General features: G+C 33.3%; 1 protein-coding gene across 1 annotated transcript in view; it reads left to right on the top strand.

Moving 5' to 3' along the window:
• The window catches only part of LOC145295181 (kelch-like protein 20), a 115,564-nt gene that overhangs the window by 37,734 nt on the left and 50,405 nt on the right, over positions 1 to 27,425 (top strand). Inside the window, exon 2 of the mRNA XM_080141443.1 lies at positions 25,943 to 26,481. Within this exon, the coding sequence (XP_079997569.1) occupies positions 25,984 to 26,481 (498 nt within the window). The 5' untranslated portion in view covers positions 25,943 to 25,983. The remainder of the gene's footprint in view (positions 1 to 25,942; positions 26,482 to 27,425) is intronic.

The raw sequence follows: 27,425 nt of genomic DNA, 5'->3' as shown, positions 1-27,425 counted from the left end.
GTACATTCATTTACTGTTCATGGAACATGTGAAGAGAATCTTTCACCTATGCTTCAAGTGAATTCTCAGTTAGTGGCGTTTTATATATTTCCTTTTGTTTATTTATATCATCTTGCTATACTTTTGTGCTGATTCTATTATTACTACTCCATCTAATCCATTACTCCCACAAATTTTGAGTGTCAATCATACAAGGTGCTCAGAGTTTTAGTATTTCATATGGATTTTCAATAATAAACAAAGCGTGTGGTTCATTTGCAATCATAACTATTTGAATAATGCAAACAAATACAAGTTTTGATTAATTTTATATGAAAACTAATAAGTGTACTTTTAGATATTCATGTACTGATTTTGTCAATTTGGAGTCCAACTTTTGGTGAATTTTAAGAATTAAGATTTTTATTTGCCCACTCAAGAACGCTGCTCACCTTATAATAATGGTTGATATTGTAAACTTCCAAACTCAACTGTTGTTACTTAAAACAATGAGATAATATTAAAGAGTTGATTAGGTAGCTGATTGGATCATATCCGGCAGTGAAGTATGACCCTACATGGAAATTCTATAGTAAGCCTCACTCTCTCTTAAAGTTCATTTAGATCTATGCAGCTCCTATTGCGCATAGGTAGAAAACATTCTACCAATTTAACTGTCATATCAGCTGCAAATAAACAACAAGAAACCATTGTTAAAATACAGCCGAAAGTAGGTATATCGAGATGACCAAAAAACTCATTGAGTCACAGAAATTAGGAATTTGAGATTTCTGGAAAATTTAATGGTGTGTTGAATGATCGGCAATCAATAATTCCTCTACTATCTAACCATCTTGATATCGTTTGCACAGCAACAGATAAGTCTCAATCACTTGCTCAATCACTTTGCATTTAACTCCACCTTGAACTCTACAAACCACTCTTTTCCTGTTCAAGAGAGGATAATGGCTGCAAAGATCAAGGCTTGATGACAATGCTTTTAAGATGAGTGGTCTCAGCAAGAACAAGTGCGGGTTCTGCCGCACAGTAGTATGATCACTTGACATCCATTATAATGTTCTGCTTTACAATGCAACACAATGAAGTGTGTAAATATCTTCATTGTGTTGCATCTGTAAAAAAAAAAAAAAAAATCAATAATCAGTGTCGCAGCAAATCATGGGAACATGTACCAGAAAGAACTGTTGGAAATAAGTTGTACATCATCCACTATGACTATGGAATTTCAACAGCTACAAGGAAAGTCAGGGAGAGAGTGGTGTGCCGAGTCCAGTGTGGAGTTTAAGGCACACTGACTGGCAAGCAGATTAGCCTTGTCAGTTGCCGTGCAAGCAACCTCATGATTGTTTGCTAGTGGGGAATCATTGACTGCCCATTATTTACTAAGCTGTTGTAGATTTTCCAAAAATCACAGGTTCCTAATTTCTGTGCTTCAATGTGTTTTCTGGTGGTTTCAGAGTAATCTTAGCTGTCGCTATCACTCTCTTACAATTATTTCTAGCTTCTATATACTTGTTTGTTTGAGCTGGACTTATGTCGGTTGAATCTACGGAACGCATGCTGCACAAGCAGAAGTAAACCATTGGGTAGAGTGGGGCTTGCTATAGAATTTCTGTGCAGGAACATGTGCTTCAATTGCAGTTTTGAACCATTCAGTGGTCTCATTTGCACACTGTTCCGCTGGAAGAGAAAAGATATTTTGCCATGGGGCATCTATGAGATCCCTGATGGCTTCCCAGTCAGCCTTTTTGTAATACCTCATTGTTTTGAGTAGTGGGTCTTCAGTTTTAGGGCGAGAATTTAGGGTGATTTCTACCATTATCATAGCATGATCAGCATTCCCAAGTGGGCTGTGGGCATTTGTTGTACAATCATCAGGAACCGTTGTCAGAAAGAGATCTAGAAGTGAGGCATGTTGATCTTGCTGGTCTAAGAAACGTAACCGTCTGAGATAGGGAATGAGATATAGAGAAGCTATGTGTTGTGCTACCAGCTACGTCTGTGTAATTAGAGAATCCTAGCCAGTTACTGTGGTGGACATTGAAGTCACCAAATACATGTGCGCTAGTATCAAGGGAGAGTGCTATATCTATGCTGTCAGAGACTTTGTTTATTAGGGTACAGTCCTGGGTTGAGGGAGAGCGGTAGAGAAAATACAAGTAGCTTATATTATGTTGCATATTTAGTCTGGAGCACATAAAGACCTGGTCGTCTGATTCTAGTTTTATTTCTGTAGTCAGGGAGAGGGTGTTACGAATATAGACTCCAAGCCCATGCATATGTCTGTCTGAGTCCTTATGGCAGAGTGGGAGATAACCAGGCATATTAAAGTGGTTAGAGGGAATGAAGGAGTGAAGGTTAGTTATAAAAAACCTAGACCCCTCAAAAGCATGTGGACCAGATCTCATCCCGGCTGTGCTATTAAAAAAATGCTCTGCCGAGGTTGCTCCAGTTCTCTCCAAACTTAACAATAAATGCCTCAACGAATCTTGCTTTCCTGACTGCTGGAAAACCGCTTCTGTGGTACCAGTTTTCAAGAATTCTGATGAAAGAACTGACCCACTAAATTATCGCTCCATTAGCTTCCTCCCGCTTTCGCCAAAATATTTGAGTCCTTAGTTAATCAAGCCCTAATCCAGCACCTAACAGCTGCTAAACTCCTGACTGACAAACTATGGATTCAGGCAAGCCCGTTCAACAGCAGATATCTTAACTGTAGTCTCTGAACGTATATACCATTCACTGGACAAAACAGGGCAGGGTAGAGCGGTAGCCCTCGATATATCTAAGGCTTTTGACAGGGTATGGCACGATGGTCTTCTAAGGAAAATTAGATCATATAGAATCACTGGAAAAATACATAATGTAATTAAATCCTTCTTAAGAGAAAAATCCAAGTTGTCCTCGATGGTCGTACATCTAAACAATATGACATAAATGCAGGAGTACCTCAGGGGTCTATCCTTGGACCTCTATTATTCCTGATATTCATAAATGACCTCCCTGATAAAATTGTTTCTGAGATGGGTATATTTGCTGATGACACCATTCTCTATAACAGATATGAGGGGAAAACAAATGAACACATATCCAAGGAAATGGCAGAAACACTAGAGGATGACCTCCAATCAGTAGTGGAATGGGGACAAAAATGGATGGTCACATTCAATGCTGCTAAGACTAAGCTTGTTTCCTTCAATAACTACAAGAAACATTCTTTTCCACCAATAGCAATGGCCAAGAACACATTGCCTGAAAGTACCTCTTTTAAACGTTTACAGGGAATATGAACTGGAATAGATACATTGAGAGCATTGCCAAGACTGCTGCAAAGAAGGTTGGCTCCCTCTACCATGCTAGAAAACTACTTACGCCTGAAAGTATCCTGTACCTCTATAAGGCCACCATTCGCCTATGTATGGAGTACTGTTGTCACATCTGGGCTGGTGCATCTGCTGCTTATCTCTCACTCCTGGACAGGGTTCAAAAGAGAGTCGCCAACCTGATAGGTCCTGAACTGTCATCGAGGCTTCAGCCTCTGTCCCATCGACGAGATATTGCATCTCTCTGTCTGTTCTACAAATATTTTAATGGTGAATGCTCTGACGAACTGCAAACACTTGTACCTCCTCGACGTAACTACCCCCGACAAACCCGTCAAGCCACTAAGTCTCACCCCTTTACAGTAGAGATCCCTAGGTGCAAGAAAGCCTTTTACTCCAATAGTTTTTTCCCCAGAACTGCAGGTCTTTGGAACTCCCTTCCGAGATTCTGCTTTCCTAAATGTACTAATATGCAGAAGTTCAAGTGTAATGTGAACAAACATCTTTCTACTCATTCCCCTTCATAATGTCCCTGATAGTAACCCCCTGCTTCAAAGTGGCACTGCGCCTTGTTTAGGGTGAAAATTGAATTAAAAAAAAAAAAAAAAAGCTAGAAAACCAAGCTATTAAATCTGACATAGGACAAGGAGAAAGTATCAATCCTAGTTGAAGTGGTGTTTCTCATGATGCTGTCTTAAACAGAGATGAAACGGAGGCGATAGCTAAATACCAAAGTCTTATGTACAACATGAGAAGAAATTGAAGTCTTAAGAACTTTGCTAATCATAGGAGCTACCAGGTTCATGAAAAAAGAATTTCAAAAACTCTGAATATATTTGATGAACCAAATATAGGAGAAGTCCAAACAATTGCAATTAAAACGGTGGTTAGAATCATAAAAAGATCTCTCGGTTGGAGTCTCTAAAATAGTGGGTAGCATCTGATAATATTTCCCAGCTCCAGTATAATAAGAAAATTGTAAAGTTACGACCAAGTAAAATTAACAGAAAATAGTTCGAAATGTAAGAGGTATATCGACATATAAGTTTCAGAATTAGTTTATTTTTAATACATGCGTTTTTTGTTTAATGGTTGAATTTTGAATACAAAGTATAATGTAAATGTGGAGTAATAGCAGAGAATTGTTTAGTATTACTGTTCGTTTCCTTTCTCTCCCTCTTTTCTATCTCTTTCTCTCTCTCTGTCTGCCTCTCCCTCTGTATTCTGTTTTTTCTAGATTCCTCAATACTAAAAGATAGGGTTTCTCATTCAATCCTGGGAACTGAAATTTTTTTTACTAGTATTTAGAATATGCATTATGTGTTCACAGCCCATCATCAGTTACTCCATCCCCATAGAGATAATGAGTTACAATGTTTACCAATGTCCTGTTACGTTGGGAAAAGAGCACGTTTTTGTGTTATATTTTTAACTTTTGATTTGTTTTTTTTTTTTTTTTTCTGACCTTTTCTTAAAATGTAGGATATTTTGCTTCAGTTGCTGCAAAAAATCTGCGTAGTTCATGTAACAGTACAAAATACTTTAAACTTTCGACCATTTTATGCATGAATATTTTTAGCTGTGACTAGGCATCTCGAGAGGAGGTTCTGTCAGTCCGTATTCAGTTTGACATCGTTTTCTTCACTAAACACAAAAATTAAATAAGACGTCTGTAAAAAATTCAGAAATTTAAATCCATATAGTTTCAAGATTTTATTTTTTCCGTGATTGGAAAGTAACTCGCTATGCTTGACATTTATTACTGAAATATAATTCTTACTGAAGATTACTGAAATATAATTCTTAATTAAGAAATGAATAGTGTGAGCTCCCCCCCACCTCTTATTTCATTATCAAATCTCAACACTAACGTACTGTACACACAATAACTCTTATCCCCGAGTGGCTTCCAGGCCTTGATAAGTGGTGACCACCTTGTAAAAAAAAAAAAAAATTCATAAGTGATATTTTTGACGATGGGGTAGGGGTGTTCTTTTTATTAAGTCTGTTGCTTGGAGTTGGTGATATGTGAAGATTTTAAATCCTCTCATTGTATTCATCACCATTCATCTGCCAATCTATCCATTTCGTTAATCCTAATTTTCAAATGGGTTTTTAGTCCTGATAAGTGTTAACTTGTCAGTAAAAAAGTTTGTATGAAATGAATTAATACGGTTGCCACGCGTCTTGAAAAGCTAGTGTCTAATATTGACACCCATATTGAATTCTAAATGAAATCTCATACAATGCACTTCCTTATATTTATTTCTTGTAATTCATTACTAAAATATTATTACAAGCAGTTAATATAATAGGGAGTTATTTTCCAATCACCTTGTAGAAATAGTATGAAACGTATATTTAGATATTTTAAGCATTTGTATCCCTGTCCATTAATTTTTCTTTTAAAATTGTATTTTTGGGAATTTTAATTACGATATTATTTGGTCATTACATCAATTTTGATAAGATTACTTAAAATTATACCAGACTTTTAAAAAAAAAAGTTAAATTTCAACATAAAATTGCCACAATTATGTTGTCTGGCAATTTTATTTTATAGACTAGCAAGTAGACATATATAACTAATTGAAAAAGTTTAAAAACGTCACATTTTTCTAAATTAAATCAATTTTATATTGACCTACATTTTTTAAATTTAAACTTTGTTGAACCATGGTAAGCATCTTTATTTTTATTTTATTTTTTTAATGGTTGTAAAAGTACAAATCTTATTTTCTAACACGTGTAAAATTAATAACCAATCAAATATGCTTTCATAGGTAAAACAAATGTAAACAAAATCAATTGTTATTATGAAATCAGTCAACACATGCAATTTGGTTTGTAAACTACGAACCAAATATTCTTACACATGTAAAATTAACTTAATTGTATATTTACTAAAAGTCATTTGAAAGTTAAACTCTGCTAAAAATCGTTTTGCTAGGGAATGATCATAATTTGTTTTACTTATTTTTCTTTAATTGGGAATTTATATTTTTTAGCTTTGTGTTTCAGAGCCTATCTCACTGAAACCTTGCTAGTCCATCCATTTTTTTAAAATTTTATGCTTTGGCTTTTAAGTAAACCATTAGTATAATATATGTATATAAAGAAATCGTTTTTGAAACCAAATTTATTGGAAATTTTTTTTTCCAATAAATGAAAATATAAATCAAATATTTTGTCTAATTGAGGCCTTTATCAGTTATAGACATTTTTTTCTTCATTATCAAGCTATAATGAACACTGAAAATAGCTGATATATATATATATTATTTTTTTTTTTTTTTTACTATAATAATTAAATACCTACAGACACTAGTGTTTCATCCTTTCGGGATTCTTCAGTGCAGGGTGTCACGATTACTACCAGTCGAACGACTCGAACCCCGCGACACGAGACATCTCTGGCTCGATTAGCGGAGGCCGTATCCATTCGGCTACTATTAACCGTGTGAAATAGCGTTGAATTTTAAACATTTTAATTTAAATGTTCATTACGTCAGACAGACAGTGATCAAATCGTTATATATATATTTCTTACATCAGGTTCAAATATAATTTTCATATTATATATATATATATATATAATGAAAATTATATTTGAACCTGATGTAAGAAAGAACAACCAAAATTATTTATATATTCAACTTTTCATCTTTTTTTTATGTCAAGAATTTGTCTCGATGATTGGTTTAAAAATATTTGTTGCATTTGTAATATGAAAACGTTTTTACTTTTTTTTGAACAAGACCTTGCCATGATGATTTAAAATACTTAATGGGGTGAGTTTTTTTAAACGACGCTCTTTAAAATTCCAAAAGTACTGTTTTGACAGAAAAAGAATTTTTGAGGGTGAACCATACTTATTAAAGATGTTTGCTTGTGAAATAGAATGAGATTTTTATTCTTTCATTTATTTTTATTATGGATATTATTTTTTGTGGTGTAAAATTGTTAACCTGGATCTAAAGTAAAATTCTGTTCTGTTAGTATAAGTTTTCTGATTAAAGGAAATAAATTGCAGAAACTATTGTTTTCATTGTTTACAATGAAGTTGATTCAAAATGAATTTAATGAGTCTAGCTTTATTTATTATTTAAAATCATTTTAATAATTAATGAATTTAGCTTTATTTACTTAAAGTGAATTAATAAGTTTAGTTTATCTAGTCACAAAAATAATCATGATGGAATAGTATACACAAGCGATTGGGGACAGTCTGTGAATTTAATATTCCCTTGACACTTCCTCCTCTGCAGGAAGCCGGTTCGACTTGCCTCGGTTGAATGCCACACAACAAACAACATCCAGGAAATTTTTTTATCTCTTATAATCACTAAGCCTTTTCTTTATTTCCTGTTAAGTTTTTACCATTGATGAATTATTGCATGAGACAGTATATATACCTGCATTACATTTTTTTTTTTTTAAAGAAAAGGTTTTGTTTTGAATGTTTTTTGTTTTGTTTTTTTTTAATAGTTAGTGATGTTTGTATCATTGGGATTCCTAGTTTATTTAGAGTGCTACTAATGATTGGCATGGGTAAATGAAAGCTAAGAAAGTGTATGGTGTATATGATTTTTGCTTATATAAGTCATACATATATATGTATATAGACTTTAACAAAATATTTCTAGTCATGATATATATATATATATATATATATATATATATATATATATAAAGAAGAAACTGATTCTTTTAATTCAAAAGTTTTTCTGTAGAAATAAATTACTGCAGTAAATAATGTTTAAGATAATGAATCATATACAATGCAATTAATCCGATTGTGTGCGTACTTTTCAAAACTATATAAATAATGGACACTCTTCTGTTTCCAAATTCAGTTATGCAAGTTTTCGTTTTACACCATAGCAATGTCAGTGTAATTGGAGATCTGACTTGTATGGTAGACATGGTCACCAATTAGGAAATACTAGAACGTGCAGATGTATTAAAACGGAAGAATCTGAGATGAGCAGGACACCAGAAGAGAATGGAACCTGAACAACTACCGACACAACTGCTATTTCTCAATCCTGTGATGGAAGAGGAAATCAAGGTAGACCCGAACTAAGATTCAAAGATGCAAACAAGAAACTTGAAAAAGAGGAATATCAATCATGAAGCTTGCGTTCACAAATATCCTAAGACTTAGAATCAACATTGACGGCATAGTCTTTTCCTCTAGTAAACTCCTTGGATATCCTAGCACTAAGTGAAACCTACCTACATTCCTCCATCTCCTCAAATCATTTTGACATGACTGGATATCTCAGTATCTACCATAAATAGTCTGAAAAAATATGCAAAAACTTGGAGTTTATATTTGGAACTTGTTCTCCTTGACAAGAGAACATAGTCTAGAATCAGATGATCAACCCTACATGTGCTTTAAATTAACCTTATAACATGGTGTTACTTATATTTCATATACCATTTTGCTTTGGCACAGGACTCTATCCTGCTCAATTTTGTCTCTTATAGCAGAGATATACATGTAAGTAGGGATTTTAATGTCCACCACAGCGATTGGCTTGGATTCTTGAATTACAGTTAACTGCTTGTATAGTTTCTCCATTTATACATTCCCTTTCACAGATTGTCCTTTTCTAACCTGTCTCCCAGATCACAAGGACTAGCGAGCCTCACTTCTTGACCTGTTCTTGAGTTCACTACCAGAAACTTGTGTGACAAATGCGTATAACCCACCTGGGAATGCTGATCACCTCACCATAATGATTGATACCACTTTAAAGTTTCATCCCAAAGCTGATCAGCCATTACTCAAAATGACCGGTTACTCAAATTCAAAAGGGTTGATTAAGAATCCATCAGAGATGGCCAAGAAAGTAAAACTTTTTTCCTTGCTACTAATCAGTGTGTAAATGAGGAAACCAAATGGGTCAAAGTAGGTATTTGAAGCACATGTCTACATACCGAAATTCTGTAGCAAGCTCTGCTCTCTCCAATGATTCAGCTGAAACTGTACAGCTTCTGTAACTCAGAAATATCAAGTATTTTGCCAATTCAAACGCTATAAATCAACAAAAAATAGACAAATCTGTAGCATGATTGTTATAGCTGCAGCTAAGAGGAGGTATACTGAGATGACCAGAAAACACATTCAGTTGCAGAAACTAGGAATGCGATTTCTGGAAAATCTATTATGGCATTGTGAACATTGGGCAATCAACAATTCTCTGGCTATCTAACCACAATATCATTTGCATGGCAACTGATTTTATTAATTTTAAGCATAATTATGGGGATGTTGGAGCTATCTAACATATGTTAATAACTTTCTTTTTAATTATGACATAACTTTTTAATGTATTATGAAATTATCACATTTGTGTGCATGTTTTTATCAATGTGTGCATATGGGCATCAATGTCCATGTTTTGTGTGAATGCATATTACATGAATATCTGCATACATTGTTCATATACATTTATTATATATGTATGTCTCATTGTGTGTGTGTGTTTTTGACATGCGTATTCAATTAGACTCTAGTTTCTACAGGAAATCACTTTTTGTTTGGTTTCTGAGGGTTTTAATTTACCGACTTCAATTTCAAATAGCATCCAAATCTTTTCAAAATAAAATTCCATGCCAATTATGTGGATGGAATAATATATATTCAATTTTATTGAAAAACCCATACATTTTTTCTAAGTAAAACCAATGAAAGTGTGGGTATTACTACTAAAAGTCCGTGATATAAATTACCAAACTGGGGATCTGTTCCAACAACCTAGAGACTGCTGCGGCATCACCAGTTTTTGTTGGGATGAGGTATAGTAAAGTTCTGTCCTGGGAGCTACACTTCACTAGCGTTACCTTCTCCTTCAGGAGTGGGGGTTAAATTATTGTCATGGCGCTCCTCCCAAGAAATGTTGATGGGTTTGATTGCCCTCTCAGAAACTGTCCCCCCACCACCACCATACACACATTCACCTTTTGGTCTTGTGCTACATCTTACTAGAGTTGGATGCAAGTAAATCCATATCTTCATTACTCTACTTTTAGATGAGGATCAAGTGAAACAAATTCCAGTTGAAACTATTGGAGATTTTTGAAGTAAGGTAGTTGATAAAGTACATGTGGTATTGTTTGGTAAGAGAATGGATGAATCGATAAGAATGTGTCTTATGATTAGGATAAAGGGTAATCACGGACAAGTTTCACCATTCCTCACACTTTTGAAGGCCTTGAGCCTAATTTGTTGTAATCGTATCATTATTATAGTAAATAAATGTCAGTGTAGTATCTGTTCCGATTTCAATCGGAGCAAGAGAAAAACTGGGGCAAGCAATTTTTCTGACAAAGGGAGAAGTGATATTTTCTGTGTCAGAATCTGTATATCTAACACTACTTTTTTTTAATGTTTCTCTTTATAGATTCACTTAAATCGAGTGAATTCATGCCTTATCTGGAGCATTTTTTCATTAAAAAAAAAATAAATAAAACTAGTGTTGATATATTGTATTTCGATGAACACTATACTTTTTGTACCAATTTAGCCAAAAAAATCTTTGATCTTTTTTATTCAATGGAGTTTTGTGCAAAATGGTCTGTTTGTTTTTCCTAATATTCAGATTTTCTTATTAAAATAATAGTCTAGCCTTTCTGGCACAGTATGATGCTGACTACTCTTTGCCCCAGGGACCCTTAAGTTAAACTTCCCCTGACCTAATTATGCTTTAAGAAAATATCTACCATCTATATTAATAAAGAGCATTCTTCTGTGTGTTTAAATAAACGTATTATCTCTTGCAACCCTATGCTTCTCAGGCAGCATCCACTCTCTCCAAAACAAGCAGTAATGTCACCATTCACTAATGTTCTTATGAAGACTTTTTTTTTATATATGTATTGCATACTTATTTCTGCTTTCCCTAATATGAATGTGTCAGGTTTATTATTAGCTGGGATCTTGACTGGCATTTCCTTGAATAGAGTGATGAATCATTAAAAAAGAAGGAAAAACCCCCAAATATTTTGTTTGAATAAATTTTTAAAAAGTATGTAAAAAAACAAATCACAAAAAAAAACAATTACTGTATATACTCAAATAGAATTTCTGGGGGACGATTATAAGGTTATTTTTTAGGGGTCGACTTATACTTAGGTAATGTTTTTGGAAATGTTGTTAAAGAGCAACTCGGTGCTCAATATTTTTCCCATTTTATCTCCCACATCACACCATTTAGAATATGACATTCAGACTTCTGTTCCATGTCTACGTCCAGCATTTGAAGAGAGTTCGAAAACTGGCTGCTTGAATGGTATAGGAACTATGGAATTTGCTCTAAAAAACCCAACCTTTGCTGGAGTGTTGATGAACACAGGGTGATCTCATTTGACCTCGGTCCTGGATATGACCTTAAACTGTATCCGATGGTGAGGCACCGGCTTGCAGGCTTTGGGGAGTGTGGAGCCATCCTTTAATTGCTATTGTTTCCAGGTCCACTCTGACCCAGAGTGGTAGTACCTGTTAAGGTTCCAACTATGGTTTAAATAGAAATCGACTTGAAAATACAAATATATTCTATTACAAAATTTTTCTCCAAAATCATTGGATTTGGCATTAAAATAACCTGAAATGGGTTGATATGCCATAAAACAACCAACCAACCAATCATTTGACTTACATTTCCTCAATGGCCATTACAATATACCTTAGCACCAAAAATACATCTACACTGATGCTACTAGAAACTTTTACCACTGATTTTGATTGAACCAAAGGAGTTTTGCTATTATGAGGGTCTCTGAATTTTGGAATGAACTTCCAGAAAATGCGCCAATGACATAGCAATTCAATGCAAAATTTGAACAGATGCTCGGCTATTGCATCCTCTTCTGGGTAAATTTTTACCACCCTTTCCCTAGAGCATATTTTTTTTTTTTTTTTTACCACCCTTTCCCTAAAGCATACTTTAATTTTTTGCCAAATTAATTATGATTCTGTCGAATGTATATGATATGAACTTTCCATTTAATCATTGAATTTTAATTGGAGAGAAATATCTGAAAAGAAAATTCAATTAGTTATTTTAATTCATCTTCCTCAGGTCTTAAAAAAAACAGCTTATGAAATCAGTCTCCATTTTTTAATTTTCAATTTTTGTTGGGTTTGTAGTAATTCCCTATGATAGCTTATTATATACAGTAGAACCCCAGTATATGGTGGCCCCGGAATGTTTTTTTTTTTTTTTTTTTTTTTTTCCAGGTTATGATGTGGAATACAATATTTTTCCAGACCCTGGTTATAGTATTTGCCTCACCTTATGGTGTTATTTATGTTATTTGATTATATTTTATTTTTTATTTATTATATACTGTACTTTATTTTGTTACTAATTTTTAATATGTACTGTATAAAATTTTGCTTAGGCCCCATCATACGTTGATTTCACCAATCCCGGAACTGAATGACATATCCCAGGATTTTACTGTATAGTGAAATTGGTTTCATTGCTTCTGAACAACCTATTGTTACCTAAAATTGTTTATTAAAAGCATGAAGAAACTATTTAAAAGTCGTTAATTTAATAAAATTTTAAACTGATAAAAGTTTTGGTAATTAGGTAGAATTGAACCCGAAGCCCTGAGGCGAAGTTGGAAAATAAAATGTGAAAAAAACATGACATGTTAACCGCTCGGCCAGCAAGAATGAGTTGCAGAACCCGGAGCCTTTAGGTCTATAGACTGAGCCTGAACACCTGCACTACGGCGACAATGTTAATGCAAGAGCGATTAAAGTGAGTCAAGTCAAGGAGGTTTGATTGACAGGTCATCGCTTAATGAGGTCATTGCGGGAGTGTTACGATGACGGGGCAGTTTTTTGGCGTTTGTTTACTTTGTTTCACTGCGAGATCGTTTTTTTTCATTTACTGCAGGACAGTTTCGGCTCCCCAAGATGATGGGAGAGGGGGGAACCAGCTCCCTATTGAAAGGGAATTGTCTAAATTGAATAGCAATTGTCTGATATAAGGAAAAAAACTGCATTGATCAAAGCTGATTGCTTTTGAACATTCCTGGCGAATCGCGCTGAGAACGATGTAACAACCTTCATATTAGTTTCGCTTTTATTATACGAAAAAGGCGAATCTACATGCGCTGATCGGAAAATGTTGAATATTTAGCTTTCGAAAACCTGATAAATTAAATACACACGCGACCCCAGTTCGTAACTCATAGATATTATGATTTCGACGTGATATAAAGTTTCAAAAATCAGCAACAACCTCGGGAAGCCGCCGAAAAAAATCCTTTCTTGGACATACACAAAAAGCGAACATACATACACACATTTTCGCTTTTATATATATATAGATGTAATCAATGAAAATGTTGAAATTTAAATTTTTAAGTTTCAACAAAAGGAGGGATAAAATTTTAACAGTCAACTGTTTTTGAGGCATTTAACTATCTTAATTCAATCCTTAAAGATTACATACAATGTATACACTACTAAAACAATATATCATCTCAAATTGTTAGTAAATTGTGATATTTACTCCAAATTCTATCTTAATTTTTAAGTTTGCTGTAGTTTATTTTGAAAGTTTGAAAATCAATTTCTAAAAAGTGGAAACTTATAAAAGGTTGAATTTTATCTTAAATGTTTTACTGCTGAGTAGATATCAATCATATATTTCTTTATATTAAGACGAAGGAGTTTAGTAAATTTCATGTTTTTAATAACTATTAATTTTTTGTTTCAACTACAATGTCTTTCTGCCTATTTTTGATTTTTGACTATTAATTATTACTATATAGTATTAATGATGTGTTGAGAGTTAGGATTCATGCTTATTTTATTTAAGAATATAAATGAACAGTTATAAAAAAGATGTCATTAACAAAACCTTAATAAACTGAAGGCATCAAACTTGATAAGGGAGATAATCAATTGAAACACTGAATGTGATTAAATAATGCCCATTACATGTTTTAGAAATAAATAAAATATTTAAGCTTTTTAGTTTTAATTAAACTAAAATCCCAACATCTAATCCTTATCCTTATCTCAGATTAGATGGAATAAGTTTTTAACACCAAAAATGATAAGAGATACGAGGACAGCTATTGTTTTAAATAATTTATTCCTTTGATCAGATTTAAAATTCCTGGCTCAGAAGTTAGCTTAAAAAGAAGAATAAAACAATAAAAATTAGTCCTGAATTTGAAGTTAAAAAAATACTCTGATTCTGACAATAGCAAAAATAAAAAATAGATAAACATGCCACCTCTCAACTTGTACTCTGGTTGAAAGTGATGAAAGAAGACTGCTACTCTAAATAATGTTCTGTGATTCTTAATAATACTTGTTATGGTGATAAAAGAATAACAGTAATCAAATTTTACAGAGAACACTCCAGTAGTTTTGTTTTTTATTAAGGTGTTCGATTTTTTTTTTTTTTCCATTGATTCAGTAGATGCCGTTTTGTTAATTAATAAAGACTAGCCAAACGTGGTAAGACGACAACTATGGAAGAAGGCAGTAATTGCTGAGGATGCAGTTAAGATTCGGAGTTCCTATCTCGTTATGGTTACCACCTGACAAAGGCTAGAGGAATAGTTGGCCGAAACACCATGAAACAACTAATAAAGATGATGATAGTCTGCAATAAAATAAATTAATCAATAATACTCATCTCAATGATAATATATATTGAAATTACGAATTTAGAAATTGTTTTTACACGTGTTACTACTAATACAAAATTGATTTTAACTCCTGAACGTTCTCACACACACATTTCTGGGTGAACCACTCACTAGGTGTATCAGAAAATTTGTAGGAATTTTTGACACCCCTAACACGAAACTGCGAATAAAATATTAAAAAAACTCATAATTTCTCTTTTAAAAGTGGGTTATTTTCTTTATGGGTTATATTTCCAAAATAAACTATTAAAGTTGTTTTAAAAGTAATAGAATTTTTTTTTTCTTTTTTTTTTTTTAAACAGTAATGAAATACTTTGAATTTTACGAACTCAGTATTTTTCAATTTTTAAACTTTAAAAATCTATCAAAATTTTTCTATTGATTCAATTTTTATGATATTTTCAGGGTCAATGTGAAATTTTATGCTCTTTCCAATAAACCGAATATAATATTTTAGACAAACGTTTTTTTTTTTTTTAATTCACACCCCCTCCCCCATTTTCAAGTTTATTAAGAAGTAAATAATTAATTTACTCACCAAAGTTTTATATATCACAAATTGAAGATAAAAGATCAATAAATAATATATTCAAATTTAAAACAAAAAAAGTAGTGTTTTTTTAGAAATTTACCTGTAAAGTCTGAAGTTTAAAACCTTTTTTTTTTTTTTTTTAAGCACGTTGTTTGGTTTTTTTTTTCTTTTTTTTTTTTTTTTTTTTTTCTTTTTGGTTAAATGAAACCTTGGTCCTTGCTCCTTTAATTAAAAAAAAATAGGGCTTGAATTACATTTTTCGAGGAGTTATAAGCTTGGAAAGACGGGGTGGAATTATTCAATATTTTTCAGGAAATTTCTGACACACCTAGTGAACCACCGTCAGTCAGGTAATAAAAACATGAAAATAAACTTGGGTTTACATAAAAATCTTAGTTTGGGCATGCATAAAATACCAATTTAAATTACGATTAATAAGTTCTGATTTCTTTCAATTTTAACACCTTAACCTTTTAGCCGGCTAAAAACCATAAAAAAAAATATGAGGTCCACGAAAAATGCAAGCATTTGAGCCGCCTAGCGTCTCTCTGTGACCTTTCATTTCTGAGGAGATGCAATTTGAAAAAATGGAGACAGATATAGTGAGTTTTATAAATGAGATTATGAAGATTGTTTATATAATTTTACTGAATTTTTTTATGCAGAAAAATTGGTTATTGTTGATTGTTAAACTAATAATCCAATAAATGTCAAAGCAAATAAGATTTATAAAAAAACATGTTTTTGTTTAAAAATATTTTACAATAATTGCTAATTTTCTATTGTATAAAAAAGTCGGATTTCCTGTCTGAATGTCTGACAGTCTGTTAGAAACAACATGCACATATATAAATAAACCTTTGGTGTAAGTTTGTTAGTTTTTTTTTTTACTTATTCTAAAAATTGTTCTAGCAGAGAATTTTATTTAAGTAAAATTAGTGTTTTTTACACCTATTTTCTTTTCTAGATGGGTAGATTTGCTAATCAAAAGTAAAAGTAAATTTCAATGTAAAAATAACTTTAATGTATTATGCTAGATGTAAACCATTGAGAAGTGAAAAAAAAAAAAAAAAAGATCTTTCATAGATCCTGGAAGGTCCACATAATTCAGCAATAAGAATTCAAAATTTTCATGCAAAAAGGCGACAAACCATCAAAAATCCTTTTTCAAACTGAAGCTTGGCAGACAACTTATAAAGATTCTTGGATGCATCTATAAAAATAATGAGGTATCAAAATTAAATGTAAAAAAATACTTTGCACTATTTATACATTGAAACACAAAATTTAGGGTTGATGACTTTTTTTTTTCTTTTTCTTTTTTTTTCTTTTTTTCTTTTTTTTTTTAGGAAGGGGGCAATGTTTATCGGAAAGTACTTGTTTGGTAATCTTCTAATTTTCTCAATTTTTACATGAATTTTGCATAAGTTATATAATCTTGAATGCAGAAGGGAACTCATTATTTTTCTCCCAAATGCTAATGAAAGTCATGAGTAATGATTTTTTTTTTTTTTTTTATACATTATTCAAGGAGTAGTGATTCTAGGAGAAATAACCCATGCTTTCCTTTTTTTCCTGGTGGAGAAGTAATAATTCAGTAAAAACTTCATATAAATATAATATAGGGGAACCCTTAAGATGAACAGATTGTTTTAATCTCTTGTATGTGCGTAAATCACTTGTATTTTTATCCTTTTCAGTAAATCTATTGGATTAGATGATTAATCCCATGAATTTGATCTCTAATTAAATCCTACATAATGTCTACTTTTCATGACCCACTTATAGAAAAGAGAAAAAATAACTGGTATTCTTAAGAGGAATCGATTAAATCTCCACGTTTATTGATGAAAATGTTTTTTTGAACACAAGTGCGTGACTGACAAATGGACAGAGCCTCTTATAGAGAACTTGGATATATTTAAAAATGTTATTTTTGCCGGACAAAGCCTCTCATTTGTAGATGCTGATTGTAAACATCTGTTCATACTGCATGCTTAGCACTGAAAATGATATTCCAAACGTGACAAACGGCATGTCAACCCCTTTTGGAATTATTCTAATGCTGAAATACTTTCTAATTGCACTTATTGAACTCTAACAAAATTCTTGAAGAAACAACACAAGGATGCTATGTGCCATCTTGAACAAATCCTGGAAGCAAACTACAAAGGTTGTGTGCTGGATGGCCATACAACTGCTTTGTCAAATGCTGCTTCCAGGATTTGTTTTAAACAGAAAGCAGCATTTTTGTACTGTTCACATCCATTTTTTTTTTCTTCTTCAATGTTTTATTTAGCTTCAAGTTGTGCGGCCATTAAAATAGTACTTTACTATTGAATAACCCAAAAAGGTTTGATATGCTGTTAAACATAGAAATCAAGCTGATCAGAGAATAGAAAGTGGACCTTTAGTTTACTTTCTGCAACCTTAAAACTCTTGCTTACCTTATTTTCTCCTTTGAGTTCTTGCATTCTGTGAGCAATGATTCTGACAAAAGGGAAGGAATTGCCATTTTCTAAGTCTGAATATATCCATCTAGCGCTTTATGATTGTCTATTTTTTTTTTTTACCTTGAAGTACTTTTTTATGCTCCTTACATAAAGTGGTGTCATGCCTTGTCTGGAGCTATTTTCATAGAAAGAAAAAAAATTACTTTGAATGTTATAAGCAGGCTGTGGAGTTAATAGCTTAAACATTCAACTCAAAATTTTGAGTCAAGCTTCAACTTTTTTTTTAATATTCAAAACAAGTAAATCAATATTTTTATTTAAGGAATTCTTCACCATGCATTTAACTCTTTATTTAGAACTAGTGGGGGGTACCCGGCGATGCCCGGGTATCTTGAGGTAAATCAAAACTCTGGGGGGGGGGGGGGGGTTTAAATAATAATAAAAAAATGTTTTGGTAGGTGAGTATGAGAATCGAACCTGTACCCTTGAGTTGGAAATTAATGTGTAAAAAAAACAAAAAACGTGCGATGTTACCATCAGGCCACTGCGACATACAGCATAGATGTGTTTGAATTTATTTATGTAACTATAACTATAAAAACAGGCGTGCGTAATAAAGTTAACTTTGCTGCTTACATTTGACCTAATTAAGAAGGTCAAATACAAGTCACGCAGCGTAAGCGTCTGTTCCCGGCGCATTGCCACGAATACGTCCGTTTGAGTTTAGTTTCATTTTATTTATACTAAAAAGCCGAAACAACACGCGAGAAGCCAAAATAACAATAATTTTGTAAAAATCAAGTAAATAAATCTATACGCTACGCGCTTTCCTAATTCCTAGATATTATGATATAGGACCTATATACACAGTTTTAAGCGATAGTAACGACCCCGGGAGCGCGTGCGAAAGAAGCCTTTTGAAGACATACACGAAATAATCACACACATTTTGCCTTTTATATGGCATAAATAAACCTGTGTATGGGGGGGGGGTAAACTAAAGAATAAGCGAAGTAATAAAAAAAAAACGTTTGGTCGGGAGGAGGGATTGAACCCGGAAGCTTTGACGCGGAGGTGGAAACCAATGCCAATACTTAACGGTCTCGACCACGAGTGTGAGTAATTGATTAACGTGTTAAGTTAAAGCTTATAAAGCTAAAAGAGGTTTGATTGATAGGACGACGCTAAATGAGGTCATCGCGCGATCGTTATTTTTAGTTTTCACTTCACCCCAGATGATGGTGGGAAAGGGGGAAAGCAGAGCAAAAGCTGAGAACACAACGTTTTTCACTGTATTTATACTCAAATGCAGGACGAACCAGGGACAAAGCGAAACAGCACGAATCTCATAAAAGTTGACGTAAATAAATCTAGAGACGACCCGCGTTCCCAAATCGTACATATTATGATATAGGACCCATATAAAAAGTTGTAAGCGATAGTAACGAACCCGGGAGCGTGTGCTTGAAAAGCCTTTTGAAGACATACACGAAATGGTCACACACATTTTGCCTTTTATATATATAGATTGGACAATTTTTCATGGCAAATCAAATGTTGGATTTCGATTCTTGGAAATTTTACATCTTCCACTACTATTACTCGGCATTAAATAACCCGAAAAGGGTTGATATGCCGTAAAACAAAAACAACCAACCAAATCCACTACTATTAAACTACCTTCTATTGATAAAATGTTTGCTTAATTGTTTTAGAAATCGATATATTAGTCATTAAAACTTTCAAATTAGTTTCAATAAAGGTTTGGGTTTTTTTTTAAGAAATTTTGTGACCTAATTCAAATTTCTTTTCCAAATCTATTTGGCATCACCAATTAACAATTCTAATCATCACTTATCAGGGATTCAATTTAAAATGTAAACCTATATCAAGATCAGAGGACTTTATACAGGCTCAAATTTTATGAGCAATTCAGTTATAGTATTAATCTAATATTAAATTTTTACAATAATATTGTGACTACGTTTGTTAGACAGCCATAAACAGCAGAGGCAACATTTTATTTTATAATAGAAATGTACAAGCAAAAAAAAAAATGAGATAAAAATAGTAAAATGGGGTTCAGAGTTGGGAGTATGAGTTCATGACTAATAGGGCAACGCCGGATTTTGCTAGTTTATCATTTATATTTGGATTTTAAAGAGGATGGGTGAGGAGTGAAGGTTCTGCAAAGTCAAATATTTTTTCTAATTAAATCTCTATCAAAGAAAAAAGATGGAAATTTGCCAAAACAAAAAACAAACATTAAAATGGATCGTAATTTTTTTATTGTTTAATAAATCTACTGCCTTTGCCTCCCCTGAATATTGTTCAAGTTGAACTGAACAGGCGATTACATATACAATATGATAACACCATTAAATCTATGTTTATTTTGGGCAGTCTCCTCATCGATAGTTTCTAGACCAATCATACAGGTTTGGTTAATTGATCTGATAACTTCAAACTAATCTGCGGATATTTTAAGACTGTTGCATTGATCAAATATTTATTCTCTTGTCTGATTACAAAATGAGAATTGTGTGTGTGTGTGTATATATATATATACATACACACACACAGAACTACATGGTTAATATTAAGCCTACTGTAGTTTCACTGTTTGCATTTGATATGTAAATTCGGACAGCAATATTATGTTACAATGAATTAAAGTAGTAGCAAGAAAAACTGGTGTTGCTCAGGATTAAATCAACATGTCTTCCCTCATTTCATAGCATCATACTACAGTTTTATATTTATTTTTTACAATTTTTATTCGATTTTTCGTATGGGGACCCAGTTATGTACGAGAGGTGTGCAATAAGTAATGCCCCTGACCCACTTCCCATAGCAGTAGAGCAACGAAACTTGGCAAAGTTATTAGTCTTCCTCCACATAGGAACCACCCAGAGTTATGCATTTCTCCCATCGTTTGATGCAGCTCTGGAGACGGTTTTTGTAGAACAACCCAGGTTGGTCCTCCAACCACGACGTGACTTCAGAAATCAAGACTGCATCATCTCGGAAACGCTTTTCTTTCAAAAACAACTTCATGGCTGGGAAGAGGTGAAAGTTAGAGGGTGCAAGGTTAGGGGAGTAGGGAGGATGGGGTGGAGGATTTCATAACCACACGCCCGTGCTTCTGATATTGGCGACATGCGAGTTGTGAACCGAAGCGTTGTCCTGCAGGAGGAGGGTACCTTTGCTGATCTTGCCCCGCCTCTTGATTTTGATAGCTTCCCTTAATTTTCTCAAAAGTGAAGCATAATAGGCTCCTGTAATTATGGTACCCTTTGCCAGGAAATCTGTCATCACTACTCCATCCTGGTCCCAGAAGACTGTGAGTCTGACTTTGCCAGCGGAGGGCTGCACCCTTGCCTTCTTTGGAGGTGGTGAGTCCAAGTGCTTCCACTGCATTGACTGGACTTTGGTCTCTGGATCATAGTGATGGACCCAGGTTTCATCCTGTGTAATCAGTCTTTTGAAAAACTTTGGCTCATCTTCTTGGCATAGCTCCAAATTCATCCTCGAGCACTCGACGCGTTCTCACTTCTGGAATGGTGTGAGCAACCTGGGAATCCATCTGGCAAACACCTTATGCATATGCAAATGATCATGAATGATAGTTTCCACAGACCCTGTACTAATCTTGACATCTTGGGCTATTTGGCAAATAGTAATGCGTCGATCTTCCAAAATGGCAGCCTTAACTATGCCTCATCAATGGCAGAAGGGGGGCGACCAGGTCTGGGAGCTGTTTCCACAGACTTCCAGCCATGTTTGAATTCACGATGCCAGCGTTTTACAAGGTCATATGATGGGGTATTATCACCATAAGTTTTTTTCATTTCATCAAAAGTCTCCTGTGGTGTGCACCCTTTCAAATACAAAAACCGGATCACTGCTCGACATTCAACAGGCTCCATTTCACACCTGACTCAGTTCAAACACCTGTAAAACAGAAACCACAATTAGTGCAGAGCTGTAATTTGCCACATAACCCGTAGAGATATAAATCATTGCACATGTAAAATTTCAGACTCGTGGATTGGTGCAGAGTCCTACTGCCACACTTAGTGTCTGCCAGCAGCCATTTGATTGCACCAGGGGGATTACCACACTCCTTAGTACATCCAGGTACACTCAGATAAGAGCAATTATGTAAGGTTCAGACTTTGAAGTAAATCAACTATGCTCACAAGTTTCAAATGTCATTAAAAAGTGGTAAAAAAATTTTTATACAATAAAAAATAATTGATTGCAACAATGCTAAAAATATAACTCATTGATGCTGTAAAAAGGTGTTAATAATTTTTAATCTCTTGCTTTAATTTTCAACTTTATTTTAAAATTTTTAACAAAAATTATTTAGCATATGTTTATATTTATTTGTTTATTTTATTTGTTGTTTCTCTTATAGAGGAATTTATATTCTATTTTTGATGATTCAAAAATCTAATAAAATAATTTTCATATAAAACATGAAAAAAGCACATGCATTGTTAAAACAATTCAATGTTTGGGCATCGTAAATTTTAAGGAGCCTGTAGTTAATTGCAACTTTCAATTGAAGTGTCTATTAGATTTAATCCTGAGTTTGACAGTTGTTTATGGAATCAAGGGCTCAACAGAGGTCATACCGAAAATAAAAAAAGTGCTGAACTGAATGAAGTTATCACCTGGGACTTGTGAATTAAGAACATCAGTGACATAGTTTTTCTGTTTCTTTTTGATATGTATTCATGTTTCTCTCTAATTTTTGTCACTATAAGAGATTAGAAGTTGGAATTTAAATTTTTTGTGTAATGGTTAGTGGTATGAAACTCAACTCTGTTGATTTTCGAGTTATGTTCCTTCCAAATGAACAAATTTTATTTAATTTTTTTCATATATAAAAATGTGTTCCTTTTTATACACGCGTTAAATTTTCAATTTCAACTGATGATCTCATCCTAGATAAGTAATTCCCTGGAGAGAATTAGTGGTGCCTACTAAAACCTCACCAAAGACTCATAAATTAAGCAACCAATAAACCCCTCCATTTAAAGTGGATGTGCTTATTGTACCTCTGACAAGCGATACTATCACAATAGTGTCATGACTAAGATGTGACAGCCACTCTGCTGTCGACTCTGGCAAGTGATAGTACAGCCTCACCTTACACTACATAAACACTAGCTCAATTTACCAGCATCTACAAAAAAAATCTACATACCCGCCCTTCTGATTTAAAACAAATTTTAGTTAATATTACACCAAAATAATACATCCTAAAATCAATAAAAAATAATTTAAATGTCTTTTATTAAAATCTAATTAATCTAAATTAATAACATATGAAACCAGTAACAATTTAAAATCTTTAACGTAATATAATTTTATCCATGATACTAATTATAATTGTATGGCATAATCATGTTGCCACACTGGTTCTTGTTAGATCACCAAAGTTAAGCAACATTGAGCTTGGTTAGTACCAGATGAATGACCATTTGGGTGTTGTATGTAGAAAGGCGTTGACACCTACTTGCAAAAACCTAATGTCACCCTCTCTCCTGATTAAGATATGCAAGCGACTGGGGACCATTTGTAAATTTCATATTCCCATGAAACTTTTTCCTTCAAAGGAAGCAGATTCAACCTGCCTGCTAGCATTCATTCTGTGATGCTAATTCTGATGTCTCTGAATTTAAATTGTTAACATAAATACATAGAATTTCTTGTGTTTCATCCTTGTGAGGATTTGTCAGGCTAACGTATGGAATTGATATTATCACATATTTTTATATATACATATGGTATTAAGTTTGCTAGTTAACCAATTTCTTGTCTTAACTAACTTGGTTAGTCTCACCTTTTAAGGGAATAGTTAGTCATTTGTTGTATTCTTTCACACTGTTAGTCTGTATCTTGTCATGCTTGCTTGTTCCTATGCACCAACTTGTCTACAAAGGCTGAATGCAACAATGTGACAGTAGTTTATATTTACTTTAAAATAGACATAAAATGATTTTTTTTTTTTTTTTCCCCCAAAAGCTACCATTCATCTTGTTTATGTTGTACATGTCTATGATGATGGGTTGTGGTGTCTTAAGATATGAGGTTTGACTCTTAAGATTAAAAATATTTGAACTCCAACTCCTTATCATAAGTCTTCCAAAATTTAGATTTTCAATTCTTTGCTAAAAAAAATTGATCCTGATTTCTAGCATTCTTATAAGTTTAACTTTTCCCAAAATTTCCAACTCAAAAAACTTTCATAACATATCTATTTGTTTGAAAGCTGCAGCCATCATAATTTTTTAACTATTTTTAATAAAATTACCCTATAAACTCAATCACAAAGCAATAACTTACCTTTGCTATACATAATTACTAACTACTCATATTGTATACAGTAATTAATTTATGTACAGTAAAATGTATGTCAAAAATCAACTTAGGACATGTCATAGAAACTGAATACCATAAATCGGGAACTACCTCTTACTTCTTAATTATTAATGTGTAATCTTCTATCTACCTGAGTCACTTTTATTCTAAATTAGCAGTTCAGCCCAGCTTTGCGCAGGCCCTATGTACTGTTCATAACTTTACATATATATATTAAAGTTTGACTCCTGCCCAGGTAACCTACATCTAAAATTTCAAGTGTTTAGACCCAAAATTGGCGGAGGAGTTTTGTAGAGTTTGCAAAGGTCAACTCTTTCAACTTTGACCTCTTGGCAGCTAAATTTTTGCCCAAAAACTGATTAAAAAGCTTGCTGTATGTCTGAATATCCTTTATGTAAAATTTCAAATGTTTAGACCCAAAATTGTCTGAATAGTTTGCTAGAGACTGCAAAGGTCAAATCGTTTGAACTTTGACCCCTTGGCAGCCAAATTTTCAGCCAAAAACTGATTAAAAAGCTTGTCCTATGTTTGAACATACTTTATGTAAAATTTAAAATGTTTAGACCAAAAATTGTCTGAGTAATTTCATAGAGACCGCAGAGATCAATATTTTTTTTAAATGTGACCCCAATTTTGACCCCTTAACAGTTATTGTTTTGGCTCAAATCAAATTAAAATTTGATCCATGTCCAAGTAACCTACATTTAAAATTTCAAGTGTTAGATCCAAAAATTGGCAGAGGAGTTTGGTAGAATTTTCAAAGGTCAAATCGTTCAACTTTGACCTCTTGACAGCCAAAGTTCTGACTGAAAACCAATTAAAAAGATTTTCCTAAATCGTTATGTCAAATCTCAAGTCTGTAGACTGAAAATAAACAGTAGTTTGGTAGGGAAATGTGTACACACACAGACAATTTTACTTTTATAGATTGCATTTTTTTTCTTTTCTAAGCATAAAATGGTGAATATAACATCTATCCTGGTGGATTAAATAAATGACCACAAAAAATGATGCTTGAAAGCTTGGCGAATACAAGATTGTGAACATGACAATAACCAATGGTCCAAAACCTGTAAATAACAATAATACCTCATCTCCAAAATTATTAAATACTGAATATATTTGACTAAAACTCTGACAAATTAATGTTTGTTTGATAAAATGAGAGAACTTATTTGAGTGACTCTTCTTGATGATGCATTATCTCAAAACCTAGAAAAAGGTAATTCAATACCTGCTTCTCTTGATCTAGAAACTGCAGATGTAAATAGTTTGTTTGTGAATGTGAATAAATATTTTGATTAGAAAAATGCAGGATTGATTTTTATTTTTTTTTATTTTTATTTCTTTTAATTGTTTTGTTGAAAAATGTAACCTTCACAAAACAGAAATATATAGAAATTTAAAAAATAAAAATGGTAATGAATTTCGGGACTAGAAGCAGCATTAGTGAGAAACACGGAGTAGGGCTTTAGTAACATTGTGATTTTTAATCATTAATTCTAACTTTATTTTATTCAATTTTTTTTTTTTTTTTTTTTCAGATTGTTGACACAAGACTCTTCCACCACAAAAAAGACTGACAATGGAACGGCCTCCATCACCAGCACGTCTGGCGTACACTTCCGACAAGCACCCCAGACACACGTTGGAGGCTATCAATGTTCTCCGTAAGCTGCGGGAGTTATGTGATGTGGTGCTTATTGTTGGTCAGCGTAAGATTTTTGCCCACCGTGTGATTTTGTCGGCATGTAGTCCCTATTTCCATGCCATGTTCACTGGGGAACTCGCCGAGAGTCGACAAACTGAAGTGACAATCAGAGACATTGATGAAAATGCTATGGAACTTTTGATAGACTTTTGTTACACAGCAAATATAACTGTGGAAGAGAGTAACGTACAGACTCTGCTTCCTGCTGCTTGTTTATTACAACTTGCTGAAATCCAGGAGGTGTGTTGCGAGTTTTTGAAACGCCAATTGGATCCTTCGAATTGTCTTGGAATCCGTGCCTTTGCTGATACTCATGCATGTCGGGACCTCCTGAGAATTGCCGACAAATTTACGCAGCACAATTTTCAAGAGGTATGTATGATCATTTTGTTTTCTTGATCTGTTTTCTCATTGTTAACTTGCTCATCATAATGTGACCCAATCAGCCTCTAATCATTTTGTTTAAAAGGCAATTAACTGAAGGTATGACTCTCTGCAGTCAAAGCAGATCTTGAATATCTAATTTTACCAGTATTTTCCTCACATTAAAAATTGATTTTGTGTGGAGCTCAAAGTGCAAAATTTAAATGTGAAATGCATGATAAAAACAAATGCTATATTACCCTCAAATTGAAAGATAGTACATTAGTTCAATGTAATAAAATAGCATAATCTCCAATATTGATTATACGCATGATGTGCAATGGATAAAGGCATTGATTAACAGTCAGTTGTAAGTGACGGCCTTCTGATCTCTAAATAAGTGAATAGGTTGAAATGGTATTATTGTAAGGAAACTCATTTTCCTAGGTGGAGCATGACAGGTTCATAATTAGGATTTACAAACCTTTAATAGATGGAATGTCAGTGTTCTTATATAATAGGCCAACTTATTACGCAAATAAAACCAAAACTCATATCTAAAAATGTACAATTAAATTTGTTTAATTATGATATTAACTTTATAGTACTAATTAGTTGTGATGATGGTACGGAAAGACCAAAGAATAAGCATCCATGACTAGCATGCACCCACTGCAAGGAAATGGTCACACACAGATGCGAATCTGAGGCAAGGGTCGTGATCATGCAAAATAAGTGTTGTTGGCAATTCAAAATGGCTAAATAAAAGAAATGAGATTTTGACTTTTTGTTTGAACACCACATTGTTTGTGTGTGTTTTGGTGAAGAGCAGTAAGTGTTACTGTTAATGAGTGATCATCTTTGTCGGTGAACAGAAGAAAGTAAATTTACTATTGCTTGTGATATCAAGAGCAAACGTCTCTGTTGTTGGTGACAGGAAGAAAATAATTCAA

Source organism: Euprymna scolopes, chromosome 2, assembly GCF_053919585.1.
Source record: "Euprymna scolopes isolate OS-2025 chromosome 2, ASM5391958v1, whole genome shotgun sequence".
Lineage (NCBI taxonomy): Eukaryota > Metazoa > Mollusca > Cephalopoda > Sepiida > Sepiolidae > Euprymna > Euprymna scolopes.
This window is presented reverse-complemented; position numbering and strand designations above follow the sequence as displayed.